This window comes from Aplidium turbinatum, chromosome 3, assembly GCF_918807975.1.
Source record: "Aplidium turbinatum chromosome 3, kaAplTurb1.1, whole genome shotgun sequence".
Lineage (NCBI taxonomy): Eukaryota > Metazoa > Chordata > Ascidiacea > Aplousobranchia > Polyclinidae > Aplidium > Aplidium turbinatum.
This window is the reverse complement of record NC_137474.1, coordinates 39023374-39042299: the sequence shown is the minus strand read 5'-3', so window position 1 is coordinate 39042299 and position 18926 is coordinate 39023374. Positions and strand designations below refer to the sequence as shown.

Sequence of the window (18926 nt, the reverse complement as noted above, 5' to 3'; positions counted from 1 at the left end):
ATCAGCTAGAAGCTAGATCATCTTCAGTTAAGCTAAGCTGGAAGCAAACAGCACAAAATTCAAATGATGAAAGTGCACAGGAATGAAAAAACGTTTTACTCCAGCTACATAAAAGAATTAATGGAAAAAACTAACAATCAAAGACGAAATAAAAGGAAAATGTCACGAAAGAGTATGGTATACAATTGTAAGGCCTACCATCATAAGCCTAACCAGAAACACATTGTTCAACAATACGAAAAATATTGATTAAAATGACAAATTGTATGAAGACTGGGCTTAACCGATAATGACGAAAAGAATTTACTAAAATAATTTATTACTAGAAAAGAAAAGAATAATTTATTACTAGACATGTAACCGAGTCGTTCATATCAAGCATTGTTGTGGGTTTGACACCTGTCAGAAGATATATACTTCATTTTCTTGATTACATAACTTTATTGTTGAATTCTATTAAAGCATTGATATTTAACTTCAGAACAGCTTTAGTTTCGTTTTAACTTTATAGTTACAGTTATAAAATAATTTTTTGCGTTCTTCCAGTGACTGTAGATTACATTATCACAAGATGTTAAAAAGGATAAATAGGCTACAGTAGCTTAGTTCGAACGTTTTGTCAGTCAAGACCACTGACTTTTATCAAGGAGGGCTGAAACAGGTAATGGCCACTTGTTTAGCAGCAAAAAGCATAACACAGAAATATATTGAACAAAATGAATACGTATGATGCAAAGTTTGAAAACGTACAAAATTACCACTCAATGTGATTGGCAATGCAGATAATGTGTAAAATTTTTGTGAATTTGTTTAAATCTAAAGTTCTATGTTTTAACAGGGCTTGCTGTGTATGATTTTGTAAAAAAAAGTATGAGCAAGCGTTTTTACTCATTCAAGCCGGCAGAACCAGTTCATAAGAAAAGTGGAAATGGTTTTATTCCATGGACAGAGGAGTGTTCAATTCCTGCTAGTGTAACCAATGGAAGTATCAAGGATGGTTTGACCTATTTAAAGCAACTACATTTACCTAACAAAAATTTTCCTCAAATAGTTATGAAGCATCAGCTGTATAGTGTTATGCTCAATCGAACAACAGTCGATCGTGGTGTAAACCACCTCCAAGAAGTTGGTGATATAAAACTATTTAAAACTAGTCTAGGCATGGATCAAGTTTGCATAATGTTTACAGCTGATTATACCAATCATATAAAGACAATGTATAATGCCAAAACCGCAATGTGTTCAAAAGATGAGCTAAAAGTTTTGAACAAGTTTTTGGAAGAAGTTGTACCTGCCGCAAGAAACATCAGTGTCGATGAAAATGTTCTTTTAAAGAAGCATGGTTTTAGGGATGCTGATATTACACAGCTGATAAAAATTGGAGTTCTTAACGTGAAAGATGCTGGAACATGGTGGCTTGCTATTCCTGATGTGGGTAATTTTTTAAAGGTGTTTAGAAAGGGAAGGCAAAGTGTTTTACAAATGATACAAAGAACTAAATACAAAGAAATCAACTACAAAACCCTTGTTTCAAGAAAACCACCAGCCTCGTTAAAATTAAATATAGGATTTCATATCCATGATCTTGTTGGAGCTGATTTGGTAACTTGTATTGAATCAACAACTGGAGTTTTATTGCGATTAGTCAAAGATTAATTTTTGTTGAATGCAACTGTAGAAGATTATTGCTAGACTTAGATTTAAAGTATCAGATAAAAGTGTACTATTTGTATCATTATTTCGGTGCTGTCATTTTTAACTGTATGTAAATGGTATAGTTTATAAAATCACTTGTTTAAAGTAAATGCAACAGATTAGTAATACTATTGTACTGCTGCATTTAAGGTGTCATTTACAAATAACTGCATTTAAATATCAATTTTGAATATGAGTTGCATTGCATTATAGGACTTGCTGAAGATGTCATGTGGATGAAGGGGTAAAAAGCATAAAAATGGTGTCATACAATGTTTAAACAGTCCCTAACTTGAAGAAAAAAATATTTTCATTATAAACTCTCCATATGCTCTGTATGACTGTAGAACAAGCACATAATGACTGTCCAAATGCTTCCTTGCATAAGTGATTTTGTGTGTATTATATATATATATTACCTTACTGTGTTATTTATTTGTAAAACATGTTTTTTAACGTTTCAATCATAGAAATTTCTTAATAAAGCTAGTACAGATTTTTTATTTCAGTAAAAACTGTTGAATTATTGATAAAAATGCTACTTGATTTGCCAATCGCTATATTATTGTAGTCTAGTAGCTGTGGATAAAAACCTCTGGAAACTGCTATAAAAGAACATAAGTTGTTGTGATGATCACCTACTAAACGACCAGTCAATGTAGCAAAAAATCAAAAACTTCTAACCAATTGTTTGTCTTCAGCATACTGTTGTGTTTGTGCAATGACATATCCTTTTCTTCATTGCATCATGTGTTTGTTTAATCAAGTGCCATACTGTGGCAAAAATCTTCAGCTCTAAAAGAATGTGACAGGTCCATTGTCACGGGTTCACCAAGCAAAAGTACATTTTATGAATTGCAGTACTTTATGAACAACTGCACTAGTCAGTCACACTCATAAATTTAACAACATGGTCTACAAAAACAGTTATCCGTTGACAAATTGGCTACGTAGTATTATACTACACATATAAAGTCTCAAGAAAAGCTGTCAAAATCTCAATGAGTACCTGTCAAATTTCACACACATATCCTCAATGGTAAGAAAATGCTGAATCTTTTTTCTGCGAGTGTCTTCCTTTGTTTTTGTACAACCTTGATACATGCATTGCCGCTACAGGTCTACCACCTCAACGAAAAATTTCTTCGCTCGATTGCTCACTTTAGATTGTGTGTAATGTTGACTTTTTTTTGCACCCGTCATCAGAATTGAGGAATGATCTGTCTTGCTTCCTTTACGACTGGAGTATATTTATTCATACACAAACATTGTGATGTTCTACTCTGTGTTTATTTGTGGTTTCAAGAAGGCATCATAAAATTTCTAATAAGTAGGTAGCGCTGTAGAAATGCCGCCGTCGGTGCTGTGATAATAATTGTAACCTCATCCTGTCATATCGAGAACTTTCGTCAGGGTTAACTTATTGGACTTCCAGCAATTCCTGCATTGTTTACCCAATCCATTGTGCAATCAAAGCAGGAATGTATTTGTTGTATCATTTCACTGCAGGCGATATGTCAAAGGATCAATAAATTCACACGAGATGACAAAAATATAAGCGCAAATTGAAACCTAAGCTTTTTACCATAACTTTTTCGGAAAAGGTGGCTTTGCCTTGCTATACAGACGTTTTGCGTATCGTCTGCTACTGCAGGCCTACTAGAAAAGTAAAAATGCACTGGCTCCAGCATTTCAGTGATAGAACTACGGTGAGTGTATGTCAGAATGATTTCACTTTGATCGTGCTTGCTGTTTATTAAAGAGCCACGGACAATTCACAATAGTAGGCTACTAACCGCGTATTAGTAGTCTGCAGATCGCTGCAACATACAAGGTTTCAAGATACATGATTCAAGCAGCCTTCCACAGGTTAATCTAGAATGCATTATAATCAGTGGCGCCGCCAGACCTTCAACATTGGAGGGGCAAAATATTACTGCTGGACAGTGATATACTATTTAATTTCTCTTGCTTTCTACTGCAATATAGCCTACCTAAAGTCACACATTTTTGACATGTCTGATCTATTGAAACAAAATAAATTGACTTGATGCTAGGTGCTTGTAACAGTTAAGTTCTCTTGCATGGGTTATGGCCTACCTATAGTTTCAATCTCATTTGCACTAAACTAAGTTGGCAGTATCGTAATTTACCTTGACTCTCTAGAAATGTAAAATAATTTTAAAATCGCATTCCGTTCAACACTGCTAAGCGTCTATCTAACGCAGTGGATAATCTGTCATACCGGTAACTCGAAATACATATTCATTCTTCACAACTTCAAACTTGAGGAATAATATTTGTACACAACTTTCTTCTTGCGTCAATTCACAATAAAGAGAACAGGCTGCACCGTTAAAATCTGTAGTAAAATTTTTTTACCATTGGTTTTCAGATATTTTCACTTTTTTCGTGGTAGGCTACATTTTACCTGTACTTTTGAGTAAATATTACTCAATTTTTTGTAATATTTACTCACATTTTTGGTAAAAGTTAGCGTGAAAAAAGTGGGAATAACTGAATACTTAATTGAGGGTAAATTTTAGAAGCATTATTAATAGTGCACTGCATATACTGGCAATGGGAAAAAACTTCTTTTCAAAAATGACAAGCTGACTGACAACTACGTTACAACTAACACTGTCAATAGTAATTTCATAAATAGAACGTAAACGTTACTTTAATATAGCATCATTTGCCTTGCACTAGCCGAGGCAAATTTTTCTATCAACACATTCAAACCTAGCTTTTCAAAATATCAGACTGTTTAAGCGATCTTGAATCATGGTGGTTCTAAGTCGCGATTTAACAATTTTCAATTTTGAAAACGATCTTTCAGCTGAGCATGAAGTGACGGGCAACGAAAGTGCCAGTTTGATTAGAATCACAACATTGCTTGTACATAGCAATTGCCCTCGCCACGAATTATGCGGTATAAGTCTATCAATGTTGCATCTGGGTCTAAAAAACTAGCGTTTTGCAGTAGTAGCAGTTGCAATTTGAGATCGTACAGATTGAAGTCGTCACGGTACCACTCGGCTGCCTTCATAATGTGGGCTATGGCATCTTTCGTCCGCAATCGTCTTGGAGCTAAATATCCTAGACCGCGTAGCACAAATGAATTTGCCTGATTAAATCGTGATATTATCGTTTGCTGCATGATATCAAGAACCTGAAATATAAAAAAGGCATGGTGAATACAAAGAAGTGAGAGCAGATTCGCAGAGTAATTTCGGAGTAGCCTACAAAATATCAAATGCACTTGAGCGGAACGTGTGCTACGTTACATATCGACTTCTATCAAACTATCACAAACCTGAAAGTAAAACTGCACGCGGAAGCGATCTTTTCCAGTAAGGTTAGCGACAGTGTGACAATTTTCGTCAAGTCGATTTGGAATTTTTCTCTTTCGTGGGCTACCACAGCTGTCAGCGTCGATCGGAAAACCGCTAATGGTATACTCCTGGGTCTTGGCACACTGCTACGGCTTCCTTGAAAAATTCCTCAAACTTCTCGTCATTGCGAAGAGTTTTGACTGTTGCAAGCAGGTCTTCCACTCGATCAAAGCCAGATACTACATCCAACGTTTTGCTTTGGAGTTTATCTGACACTCCTTTGGTTAAAGAAAGAAGGCATTTGAACACCTGAAATGCACCAATAGCCAATGTTAAAGGTAAGGTCCATTGAATTCGACGATCATTTAAAGCTACTTTTCTGAAAAGTTTTCCTTTTCGAAAGTATAGTTAAAAGATCACGCGTATACGAATACTAACCAAAATATAAGAAATCAGTTTTCTTACTTTTAAGGACAGCACAAATTCAAAGTCGATGCAGTGACGAAGTCCTCGTGCCTGGCTGCATATAGCACTATTTTTCCCATTTATTACGATTTCATCAAGAGTGGAAAGGTTAGCAGGAAGTGTGCTGTCTATAACACATATAGAATCGATACGGCATGCCCACCTTGTGTCGGACAGCTTTTTCAGTCTTTTTACCTGCCCACTGCAATGTGATTTTTGCATTCTTTGGAACAGTTCGTGGCGCATAGAGCAAGTTTCCAAAAACACATAAAGATTTTGCACTTGTCCAAAAAAATTTCTTGCAATGATATTGTCGGAGACACTCTGCACCAGCACTAAATTCAAACAATGTGCATAACAGTGCACGAATAGCGCCGATGGAGATAACTCTTGAATCCGCGCTTGAAGACCATTGTGTTTTCCACTCACATTTGCCGCGCCATCGTAACATTGCCCTCTAATTTTGGACACATCCAAACCATGATTCTCAAGTGTCTTCTTTATGATCATAAACAAAGTAGCAGCGCATGCGTCGACTTTAATCATCGCGAGCAATCGTTCTTCAACGGTACCATTGTAAACATAACGCACAATAAGGGAAAGCTGCTCGTCATGTGCACAATCCATAGTTTCATCAGCCATTATGCAGAAAAATTCAGCATCTTTGATTTGACGGACTACTTCTTCAGTTATAGCGATTGACACCAACCCTATCATCTCATTTTGTGTCTGGTGGCTCAAGTAGGAGCAATTGCCTGCACAAAAAATTTTGGTCAATTAAGCACAAACACCCTTGATATCTGGCCAAGTACAAATAGAGAGAGCTGAGTCAGTCAATGCATCTGCATGTTTCATTTTTTGAAGGGGAGCATTGCTAAATTTTATTAATACCTTTAACATGAGAAAAAATGTTAGGCTATTATTTATTATCAACAATATTTTTGTAAAAAATTTGCAATAGGCTGTTTAGCCGTTATTTCAATATTCGTATCTCATTTTATGCTGTCAGTGGTAGGCTACATTAAAGACCCACATACGATTATGATCTATTTTAAATATTGAGAAAGTTTGTGCAAAATTACCTGGTGCACTTGCGAGATGTTCAGAAAGAAGCACGTCGCCTTCAGCAGCGAATTCTAAAATTTCTCGAAACAATTCTTTATTTTCCGCCGCAAGGTCGTCGCTATGGCCACGAAAAGGTAGTGACAGTTTTCCCAACAAACTTGTTAACGAAACTATACGGCCCAAGACATGTCTGTTTTTGTTTACCTGCAACACAGTGACATCGTTAGAAATAGTAGCATCCAGTGTTTAGGCTACCTTTCATTTGCATGGAGTATAGCCTACTATGCACGCTTACCACAGACTTGCATGGAAAGTTTTCCACTCACATGTAAATTGACAATGAAAACTAACAAGCAAATAATGATATCAATAATTACATAATTAATATTAAACATACCATTTCTTCATGATAACTGAGTTGTTCTGCTTTTTGCTTATCCAAAAGAACATCAACGCGGTTTGAAGCCTTTCAAGATATCCATTCACAGTTTGATTCCGCATGGGACTTGCAGCTATCATGGCTAGCGAAATTCTGCGTAGCTTTTTTCCAATTTGAAAATCCATTTTTTACAAATGCACTTTCTGATTTTCCAACAGTCTGTTAGTAAAATATGCCTCATGATTTGGACTAGTCTGTCAGTTGATAGAAAAATTATCAAATACTGCACTGAAACGCTGTGAAAACGATTTTCCATGCTTACAAAATACAGATGTCAAGACATAGTAGATATATCAAACACAGAGGCGGCCACATGCGTAGCCTTATGACATTGCGAGCATTGAGGCCAATAAAAGTTAATAGAACAAATTTACTGTGACGGCCACCAGGCATAGTTCAACTGCAATAAATACTCTGCAAATTATTTTTTATATTTCTTTTCTATTATATTTCTTAATATTTCTTTTTCCTTTCCACGAAGATTTCATCAGGAGAATGCACAATATCAAATGATAAGTTTAAAACACAAAGTTAGCGAACAATTCTTATATTTCTTATTAAGATGCCAAAAATGCAGTATGACGGAACAATAGGCTACAGTTAAATTCAACATGTTTCTTCGTTTATTAGACGTAAAAACAAGCTTCACTTATAGTAAAAATAATCAATTAAAACACAAACCCCAGCCAGCTAATTCCGCTGCTTTTTACATCGATTCAACGTTGTAGGGCGTTGAATCGATGTAAAAAATGTACAATCTTCCTCACGGGGACGCAGGTCTTACAATTTATACAATTGTGCATGAAATCCTCGTGGATAGGAAGAAGAAATATTAAGAACAAATAATCATTTAACACCGGTGGAGCATAATTGCAGTTTAATAAACTTTAAATAATATTAACACTTAACAGGACTATAACATACCAAGCTGTTGAACACTCGACAGGGAAAGCAAAATGCGGCATCCTTAGCTTCTGAATACTCCAGCCAGAGATAGTCATCAAACCATTGTGAGCGAAATTTTCTACCTTTAACTTTCGGATAGTTGGCCTTGACAGTTTTAATTCGTCCTCTACTAATAACCAGGGATATCTAAAGAAGGGGATACGAAGGCTTTTATTACGTCTGACAATAGAAGGGCTTTTGTTTATCGTAAATAATCTGTGTTTATCGTAAAATGACAATTGGCACCGGTAATACAGTAGTTTAATAAATATTGTTATGATAACTTGCATTGCGCTATTAGCATCAGGCCTGGATATTCACAGCATGCTCATGGTTGCTTGTTAATTCAACTACCCGGTGCACGGTCGTTTGGTCGACAGGACGTTAGGTCGACAGAACGATTCATTTTTGGGTTAGGGTCAGGGTTAGATTAGGGTTATGTTTAGTTAACTAGGCTAACCCTAACCCTAAAATAAATCGTTCTGTCGACCAAATGTCTGTCGACCAAACGTCCTGTCGACCAAATGACCGGGTACCCAACTACCCATATACTTGCTTTACATCTAGCCTACTGCAAAGGCTTTGTTAAAAAAAAACAGCTAACTGGTAACTTTTTAACTGTCTTTGTAAGCAAGTATTCTTTAAATATGCTCTATGTAACATTTGCTAACTGTCTTCTGTAGCTCATTGTACCATCTGCACTACAAAACTTTCTACCATTTTAAAAAGAACCGCGTGTTTAAAGCACTACAAACTACCGCCCTGGTAGTGTCATGAGAATAAGGCAATCGCTGCGAGCCTTCATATCCCCTTCTCTAGATATCCCTGCTAATAACATAATGATATGCTTCACGGCATTTTTGGCAAAGGGAAGGCAGGATCAAATTTATAATCTTTTAAGTCCATTGTAGAATTTTAGTTGGTAAATATTAAGATTTACTGAATCACTGCTCTAAATAAAGAACACTGATTGTACGGTTTAACAAAATTCTCATTTGTTGACATTTGACAAACCTTTTTCCAGAATTCATTTACAAGGTGATAGGCTACGCCTAAGCATTATATCACGACTTATTCAAATAGAATCATAATTAACAAATACTCCAGAAAATCTAACATGACCTTTCTTAAATTACGATCAAGAGTTCATTTCAATAGCTAAGTTAACAAATGCAGTAATCTATTTCTAAACTGCTGAACAATTCTATCCATTAATACGTGACCCAAAGGAATGTTCGCGTAGCTGAGCTATTATTGCTGAATTTAAGAAATAATGCGAAGTTCTTCTATTTGAAGCGATGGATTAGGAAAAAAGCTATTCCTGATGCTGAATGTAAAAACATTACAGTTGCATAAAAAGGCTGTTCGTTAACGTTAATGCTGAATATTTCACAATACAACAAATTTTCAAGAAATTGACACAAAGAAATACGTTTACAAACAAGTGAACCCATTTAGCATAGAAAGTAGAATCAACGTCAAACTGTGCTATGCCAATGTATACACAAATGTAATCTCGCAATAATTCATCAACTGGAAAGAATCCGACAACACAGGCTATTTTCGATGCGTTAAAAGTTAAAAATAACACAATTTCAGAAATATGGGCTCCACTGTTTGACTAAAAGAGGCATAGACTCCTTTTGAGTCTGAAAACTGTCAGAATCTAAGATAGTTAATAGACTTGTTTTTTCCGGGCGCTGCAGACAAATATAGGAAAGTTTTGATAGGAAAGTTTTGATTTCGTTTTGATAGGATTTAAGTTTTGATTAAGATTAAGTTTTAAGTTATTAAGATTAAGTTTTGATTTCGATTTGATAGGAAAGTTTTGATTTCCAGATAGGAAAGTTTTGATTTCGCTCACACAACTTTTATTTTCACAAAAGTGATGTTACACTGTGGAAGAAAATGACCCTTATGCTTATGCAGCAAACAAATTAAACTAAGCTAAAGAATTACAACCGCATGAGGTAAAAAGATGATATATTACACAACTAAAAATGAAATAGCCAACCTAAGCAAGAACCAATCTGCTGGGCTGCGACTAGAATCACAAAATCATAATAATAACTACAGCACAAAGAAAAAGTTAAAATAAAAGAGAGAGTTTTCTAGCTCTAACTTCCTCTCCCCCCCCCCCCTTGCAAACTTGAGTTGACTTCAAGTTGGGATCCAAATATTAAAAAAAAAATATTAATATGTAATAATAAAAAAAAAATTTAAAAAGGTGATGCCCAAAACATTGGGGGGCAGCTGTCCCGCCTGCCCCCCCCCCTGCCGCCGCCACTGATTATAATCAAAAATCAAGTACACAAATGACAGTAGAATTGTGACACTTGATGGGACCTTCAAAAAAGTGTTACTATGGTAAAATGCCACTATCACCCAATTCCACTGTGGTTTGAAATTGGATGGTAAAAAAATTACCGACACCGTGGCCGATGTCGAAATTAAAAGAAAAAACAATGCTACGGTACACAACATCGTAAGTTTGGTCTACTGCCAAAATAATTTAACTTTCGTGAAGAAGCAGGAGAGTGTCATTTGAATTCAATTTGCAAGAATCAATAAAGTAATGATGTGAGGTATCTCGCTTTTTCATTTGAGGTTTCAGTCTTTTCGAGGTGACGGTGAGATCACTCAAGTGACATGTCGGAGTGAACTGAAATCTGCTAAAGTCTGGAAAGTGCGGACCGTCCTGTTGAACAGAACATTCAATTTAGTTAAAAGGCATTGATAAGCTGTTGTAGGCCGCAAGACTGTGCGAAATTATAGGGTAAAAAGAATAAAATGTATGTTAGCAATTGACAAACCTAACATACATTTTAGGACTCACCATGTCAGCAATATGTTACGAAAACGCTTAGTATTCTAAAACGACTATCCTGCTAGTCAGGGAAAACAACTCACGCTGCACCAAGACGTTGAAATTCAACCAACAGTGGTTTTGTAACCTCATATCACAAGATAAATACACGTTAGCTCGAATATAGCTGTGTAGCCTATATACACAGGCCTTGCCAATGTGCGAACACATATTAATCACGAGAAGCGGATGTAATTTTGATTTTTATCTCGAGGTTTAGGCTAAATGTGCTTTATGCCTCTTTGAACTGATAGTTTTGAGAATCCAAATTGCCTATGTGGGATCATTGAACTTCAAATCAGTAAAAAATTCCTAGTTTTACGTTAAGGATATTTTTTGTTCTATTATCAGATGCTCTTCGGAATTCCAGTACAAGTGCTAAAATCTAGTCCATTATTAGCCTATTTATATGAGAATAGTCCTAATAGTAAAAAATACACAGGAGGATCACATTTATCAATTACCGGTACTATTCAAATTATCAACTCATGCTAGCGATTTTTACTTCGATCAAGCCTCCAGCCAAACTTGAAGCTTTTACGTTGGCATGGCCTGTCTATATAGGTCGCTATGGTTCGAATCCCATAACATTCAACATTAATTTAGACTGGTGTCTACTGCAGGTTAAAATTAACATAACATGTCATTTAACTCTCAACGTAGGAACTCACCAGTTCTAAGATCTCACTTCCATCACTGTCGCTGCAGTCACTTTCACTAATGACATCATCGAAATAGTTGTCACTATAACGTTCGGCAATCGCCTCTTTCTGGAACAACGCCAGATCTGGTCGAGCAGTGCCTACGTAAGACAGCTTTCGACAAGCTTGGGCTTTTGCAATTGTTTTCGACTTGGTCTTTCTTAAACACCTTTTCCTAGTGCTGCTAGATGTAGAACTTTCTGAGTGATGTTTCATGTTTGAATTTTGCAGTTGATTCGATATTTCCAACAAACTTGTGCGAGTGCTGTTTGACTGTGCATTTCCGCCATTCTGTTTATAGCTGGAATTTGTCTGTGACATAGTCTCGCGTTGCGCTTCAGTTTCGTTTAAATTTTCTTTGTTTTCTTGAACAGTGCTCAAAGAATCCAAAGAACTTGAGGAAGAGTTAAGGGAATTTACAATGCCCTCACCTCTACCTCGGGGTGAGTATTTCTCCATCAAAATGTCGTCAGATAACACATCCGCCACTTCTACAGCGCACAACTTTGTATATTTTGATAACCGTTGAGTTCTTGCAGACATGGACAAAAGATGTTTTGAGGTTTGTGAATTTTCAGGCGTTTTATCAAGCGGTCGTTTTTTCGATGCAATTTTATATAAAGAACAGGAAGTGTTTTCTAGTTTGACATCTGCTAAGCAGACAGAGAGTTTTTTCGAGTAGAATTGGCCAGTGGTTAATCGAGAACTGTTGCTGTCGTTTGCAAAGCAGCCAACATGAGATGATGCATCTTTTTTGTTTTCACACACCTTGTTTAATGGGGTGGTTTCGCCAGGAAGAATGGATGTCGTTTTACCTGCAAAAGCATTTTAGTCGTTGATACTTCATAGTAAGGGTATAGGTCAACGCAACTTCTCAAAGAAATAAAATCGCATGTTTAAATAATCCTATCGAGTAATTCGCAAAAAAACAAAGTACGTTCCAATGTACACAAGCGATTAACTTTTAATAAGCATTGGCTTGAAATTAATCTTGAAATTTCAGCGTGATATGACAAAAACATCAGTTCAAAATAATAGAACAAGCAGCCTAAAATAAAAATGTTTACTTTGCTTTAAATGTTTTATTAGAGCAATAACACATTTTTCTTCAATGGAGTCTTGTTTTAAACACGATTGGATTGTAAGAAGTCCTTCATCGCAAGCTCCAGCATATGTTTTAATATTTTCCAACACCTGTAGACAAAACAATAGCTGTTCAGCTGGATTGTGTAAGGTAAGACAGCATTCAGTTGTCAAAACAGTGAATACAACCACTACAAATTTTAAATTGTTCAGAAGCAGGCGTTACTGAGAATATGAACCCGGCCACTTAATCGCAGCGATTAAAGCGATTTTACCGAATCAGATCAATGGCTAACTGAATGGTCGTTGCATCCACCAGACCTGAGTTCTATTCCCCGAAAGGCAATGCAGAAGACTTTATTGCGTAAATCAATGAGTTACGACAATCGTGAGCAAACACGATGTGAAAAGGTATTAGAACTTACAGATGACAATTAAATCTTAGCTTTTCACGTTGCCACTGTAGAGAAATCATAAGATTACAGTGCAGTATCTCATATCAGTCAAAGTATGAAAAGATTTATGTGTGATTAAGTTCACACACAGAAAACAGGAAGCCTTGGTAGGAAACTAAATTACATGAATCCTTAAACTTTCATTGCATTGAGATAAGACTTGGTCAAAAATAGAAAACATCTTGTGAATATTATATCTGTGTGAGGATGATCAAACGCATACTTTTCAGAGGTAAATGTTGCAAAATATTGTCAACATTACAAAGGAAAAATTATTGCTCACCCAGAATCAAGTAAAAAATCTCACCGTTTCGATTTTGACAGCAGGCAAATGTGAGTGGACAATACGAATGTAGTCCTGTAGATCTAATTGCAATTTTTTCCAAAACGATTCTCCATATTCATCCCACATGGCTCCTTGAATATACCCTTTCAAAAATAATGCATGCCTATATAAGTAGGCTAGAATGATAAAGGCCTGGAATGAATGTTTGTTAAGCTATGCACACAACAATGAACAAAAAGAGCATCAAGACAATGCACATCCCCCATAGCTCGCAAAAATCTGTCCTCTTTATTCTATCAATTCCTCACAATTTTCCATGCCCTACAGTACAGTGGCTTAACTCTTGCATGCAGTGAGTCTTTACATTTTACACCTTAAAATTCCCATTAAGGCGATAAGGCCTGAACAGTTGCAGAGATGTTTTTCCTGGAACAGCCTTCTAGAACCAAGATAGCTTTCTACTGCACTAGTTTCTGATGTTTGCAACATCGCTGGGACTATTTTTTCAAGAAATCTATGATTGTGACCACCCACAGGTTGTAGAACAATCAACCCTTTCTATTTTTTTTTCGTCAACTATGACAAGGTCAAATAAAACTTTCAAACTTGGTTAGGTAAGCTGATCTGTGGTTAAGAACTTATAATCTAGTTCTAGTGCATATAACGTAAATTCAGTCATTTCTTGTACGGGGAACACAAACGAAGAAGCAACATCTTACTTGAGCAAGCATCTTCATCTTGCAGTAGCATTTCAACCAAACCTTGGAATTTCTTGATGTCTCTTTTCAGTAGATTAATCAACCGAACATTCTAGATAAACAACACAAAAAAATCCGACTAAATGAAAAAAAACTTTCAAAAATAAAATATGCTCATCAGCATCAAATTGTATCAATGTATCATGTTTTTGAAATTAACTTGATGAATTACCTGTTTATAAGTTTCCTGACTTTTGTACCAGTGCATTTTCTACAAAGTGTGCCAGAACATTAAGCTAAGACTTGCTATTGTAGCTTTTGTTTTCAAATTTATTCGACCATGCAATGCGTTGAGAATAGAATATGGAATATTACAGCCATAGAATATTATGCATACACGACAATCTACCATCAGAATTTGTTTTTACATGTGCTAGCTGAAGATACTACATAGAGAAATCGAAGAGATTAGACTGTTGTACAAAGGCCAGCTTTCAATTAATGCAAATTAGCAGTAATTTGTTTATTTGTCTTTACATGTGCTGGCTCAAGATATTGCATAAAGAAATCGAAGAGATTAGATTGTTGTACAAATGCCAGCTTTCAAGTAATGCAAATTAGCAGTAGTATTATACCGTACTTGTTAAATATGGTTTTAGTATTATATATACAATACAGTACTATATACATCATTTTTATATGTCCTTCAATACCTGTGGATTTGACACCATCTTTTGTGCTGCATCTTTTTGAAACAGCTGTTCCATAAGTGCTTGTATGTTATTTTTGTTGAGTTCATTGCACAGCAAATGCATCACGATCTAAATAATTAACTGACATAATTATTTCACAGTAGTTTGAATCAGAAATACAACAAAGTGGTTAATCTGAGCTATGGTATGCAGATTGCTGAGTAATAATATGTTTTGTATAGCACCGTATGTATCGCAGATATGCAATAATCTCAGAGCAGACAGGGTCAGCGTAGCCTTGGAGAGGCATAGCCGAGTGCTTTATCACCCAGAAGCCATTCATTTGCCAAGCACCAAGCAGAATAAATGCTCAGGAACATTTTGTCAAAGGTCTTTGGTATAATCTGAAAGGGCAGCAAAACCACATCTACCGATTTTGAGGTTAACACTTTAAGTTTAACAACTATGCAAATTAGCCAATTCACATAGTTTGTTTTGTAAGTGAAGTTAAATCACCAAGCAATCAAAAGATCTGAAACAAATTACATACCGTAACCAGTGTGTTGCCAATGACTTAAAATCAATCTTTTTTAAGGGTAAGTATTGAGTAGTCACATGGTAGTATTGAGACTACACACACATGCAGCCAAGTTATTATCCCAGATAAACATATTTACATGAAATTGATTACAATTTAATGTATTCATACGCCTATGAAAAACAAGCTCAGTAACTTACAATTTTGTTTAAACTAAATGTTGCAAAGCAGTAAGATTCAGTGCCTCCAGCTTCAAGACAGCTATCTCTTATGAACTGAAGACCTCTAAGTAACCCACAATGCAGTAAAAGAAGATTGCTATCAAGCAATTGGGCAGCACTGCCTTCATCAGCTCCAATATCCGGTAAAGTTGCAAGAACAAGATGAACTTGACTTGTACGACTCAAGTGAGAGACTCCGGTTACAAAATTACAAAGACAGTCTAAAACAAAAGAATTAATATTACAGGTGCAGCAGTTGCCAAACATGCAGTAGATACATGACAATATCAATTAATGAATGCACAATAAACAAGGAGCCTACACATTTAGAACGTAGTAGCTACTCTTACAATATATTGTGAATATAGCCGCTGAGGCTATACACACACACGTCCACTCAAGCATGACGCATTCTTTTCTTTCACCTTTTTTGAAATAAAGGAGAGAAGAACAACGATAAAAAAGTGCGTATAAAATGTCTAAATTCAAGGGTATTTTCAACTGAACCAGTGGCTTGTGTGCTGTTTCTTGGGTTGGGATTCCGAAGGATATCAATTCAATATGGTCTACAAATGCTTTTTTAAAATTTTAAGCAATCAACAATCGTTACTGCTTTTTTGCGGTGAGTTTTTAATATAAGTAGCCTACGCCCTACAGCCCAATTTTTTTATGTCTTTTTAAGTATGAGTAATGGAGTTAAGAACTTAGGAGTTTTTTTAATTTGCTGGAATTTGAGAATTTCTCTGAGTAAGCTTTCATCTGCCATAAGGAGATGTGAACAACTGACCACATTTGCCGAACAAACTTGCATGTGATCTTTTTTCGATGCACTACATTTTCGCTGTTAACAAGTTAGTTTCGTGGCTGTAAAAAAGAACAATACTTGTTTGAAAAAGACAGTTTCACCAATGTTCAGTTCAGTTTGTTTTTATTTTTAACCATCACTATGAAAAACTATATAATATAAGTTATGCCAAATTGCCGACCATGTAGCAGAATTCTAAAAAAAGGTAGAAGAGATAAAATGCGGATGTTATAACGTGCTTGATATCAAAACAGGAAAATCAGGTTTAGATATGGCACGATAGTAACACCTAATGTATAATTTGAGAGTTTTAGTTTTGCAATTTGTTCTGTTTTATTGCTACCGCTCGATTGGACGTGTGCATATAGCTTCTGAGGCTATATTCACAATACACCTTGGTAAATATAGCCTCTGTCAATTTAGAAGCACTTTAACAATATCATACTATTGCCGTATCCAACAAGTGTTTAAGTTATCGATACATCAAAATAAAGAACATTCACTCCCAGCTCTTGCAAGCAAAGCGAGATAAAAGGAAAATGATCAGCAATTGGTTAAAAACAGTTCTAATGGACAGTTATAAATTTGTGACTTATAGACTTGTTACAAATTAAAATCACAGTTGTATAACTGCATTTAAACTCCTCACCTTTTGTTGCCGTTGACATGTTATGTTTAAGAGAATATATCAAAAGATCTTCAATACAAGCTTGCTGGTACTTCAACATCGTTTTGTCTTTAATGATCACTACGGTACTGTCTGAAAAGGCTAGTTTATTGCATGAGTTACCAATATTCTTCTGAAATACAATACAAAACCGGCAATATTACAGGCTGACCGTGATCACCCATCAAATAAGCGCTTGAAGTTGGTGAGTCAGCATCATTATCATAAAAAAATTACGCTCAGATATGTCTAACAGCGCAAACCCTGTCCAGTCTTCACCACACCTATAGGCTTACATTTTAAAAAGCAGCCAAAAATTGGGTCAAATAGACCTCAACGACATAATTGCCGTCAATAGCTATGTATAACAACACCTATGCTGCAGCCAATCTAGATTCAGGCAGCTCAGAGCTACATATGGTTTGCTAATGGTTTTACATTTTCAAGTGTTCTGTGAGTCTTGCTGAGGACATGGGTCATGCTAATTTCTACAACACAGACTAACAAACTAAATGCTATCAACCAATGCACTTTTAGGAATAACAATTCTATGCATTGTCAGACTAACCAGAACTTGTCACTGTGACGAAAGTGCTGATAAGAAAATAAAATCATAGCTATGCTGAACTTACTCTAGATGCAAATACTGCAGTAGAAACAACATATTCAGTACACCTGTTCAATACAAACTTCAAAACACACCACACTTTTTAAAATAGCCTACCTGCACTGTGGGCTACGACTAGCCTACCATACAATAAAAGTAAATATAAACTTTTACTAAACAGTGACCTTATTCATCACTAAATTGTTTTTGAACTTTAATTGACATCAACAGTGTTAAAATAATAGTAAACAGTGACCCAAATAAAACAAGGCTGATATAATTTTCTGCGTAACCTCATTCACCTCTAGTTGTTTGATATTTTCCCGGGAACAAATTCAACTCGCGGGAAATTAAAAGTCAGTGAAGCGAAGAAGTCCTGAACATTTTAGAGAAAACACTCAGCAGCTCACTTTATGGCTGCCACAAAAACTATCAAATTTTAGTTTTTTCGTGTTTAGCCTTTTTGCACTCAGTGGCGGATCCATGAGCGGGCGATTGGGGAGATTTCCCCCATCCAAAACACAAATAAGTAACTTTATTTATACTTGCGTTACCGTACATTTGCAAGACCATCAATACTCTTGAATCTTGATAACGCACCATGACCGATCTTCATAGCAAGTGTCTATTTATATAAATCTTGAAAATATCAACTAAAAACTATATTGGCTTATAAAGCTATAGCCTGGGTATACGTTGTTGTTTTTATTTGTGTTTGTAACTTGTTTTTTTCCCTACTTACAAGATCCGCTTCTGTTTGGTTTTGAATCTTTATCCTCGGACTGACAAGCCTTGATAGGTTATTTCTGGTAGTTTTGCATACTTGTAGAGGATCTTGACACAAGGCCGGTTACCGAGATTGGCAGAGTGAAGTTTGCCGATTGTTGAAGTGTTGTTGCCGAGGAATTATTTCATTCACTATGTGCCGCTGAATGGAGAGCAGTCCTGAAATGCTTTGCTCAAGCTAGGGACGGTACATTACGGGACGCGCAACTCCGTTGTTCCTTCAACATTAGAAGGGTCAATTGCCAATTTGACAATTTTTTTACGCTTTACTGCTGGCTTGCTTTCAACTAAAAACCTTAAATTACTATAAAACCAACTTCACTCTTCTTATATAATCCATAAAAAGTAAAATATTTTGTAAATTACAAAAAAACGTAACCCTTCTAGTGTTGCGGATAAGCCAAAAGCGGATGAAGTTTCGCATCCCTATGATCTACAATCCCTAGCTCAAGCGCACACCCCGAGAGTCGAACCAGCGCCACGTGATCTTGAGCCGGGTGCGAGACCACTGAGCTAATGGTTTGTACTTTAGGTTTGTACTTTATTGTAGCCTACTTTCGAGGTTTTACCGAGTTGT

General features: G+C 36.0%; 1 protein-coding gene and 1 long non-coding RNA gene across 2 annotated transcripts; one reads left to right on the top strand and one right to left on the bottom strand.

Moving 5' to 3' along the window:
• Positions 1 to 858: 858 nt before the first annotated feature.
• Positions 859 to 3232, top strand: LOC145767092 (winged helix repair factor 1-like). The gene has a single exon (XM_082578844.1). The coding sequence runs from the start codon at positions 871 to 873 to the stop codon at positions 1654 to 1656; it is 786 nt and encodes a 261-aa protein (XP_082434970.1). The 5' UTR covers positions 859 to 870; the 3' UTR covers positions 1657 to 3232.
• A 2994-nt stretch (positions 3233 to 6226) lies between these two features.
• LOC145766320 (uncharacterized) lies at positions 6227 to 7141 on the bottom strand. The gene is made up of 3 exons (XR_014288704.1): positions 6958 to 7141; positions 6578 to 6764; positions 6227 to 6250 (listed from the first exon to the last, which is right to left on the bottom strand). It is a non-coding gene; the product is annotated as an uncharacterized LOC145766320 (long non-coding RNA).
• Between the last annotated feature and the right edge of the window lie 11785 nt (positions 7142 to 18926).

Excerpts from the sequence above, each read along its gene's own strand:
- LOC145767092 (XM_082578844.1), top strand. The coding sequence starts at position 871 with ATGAGCAAGCGTTTTTACTCATTCAAGCCGGCAGAACCAGTTCATAAG.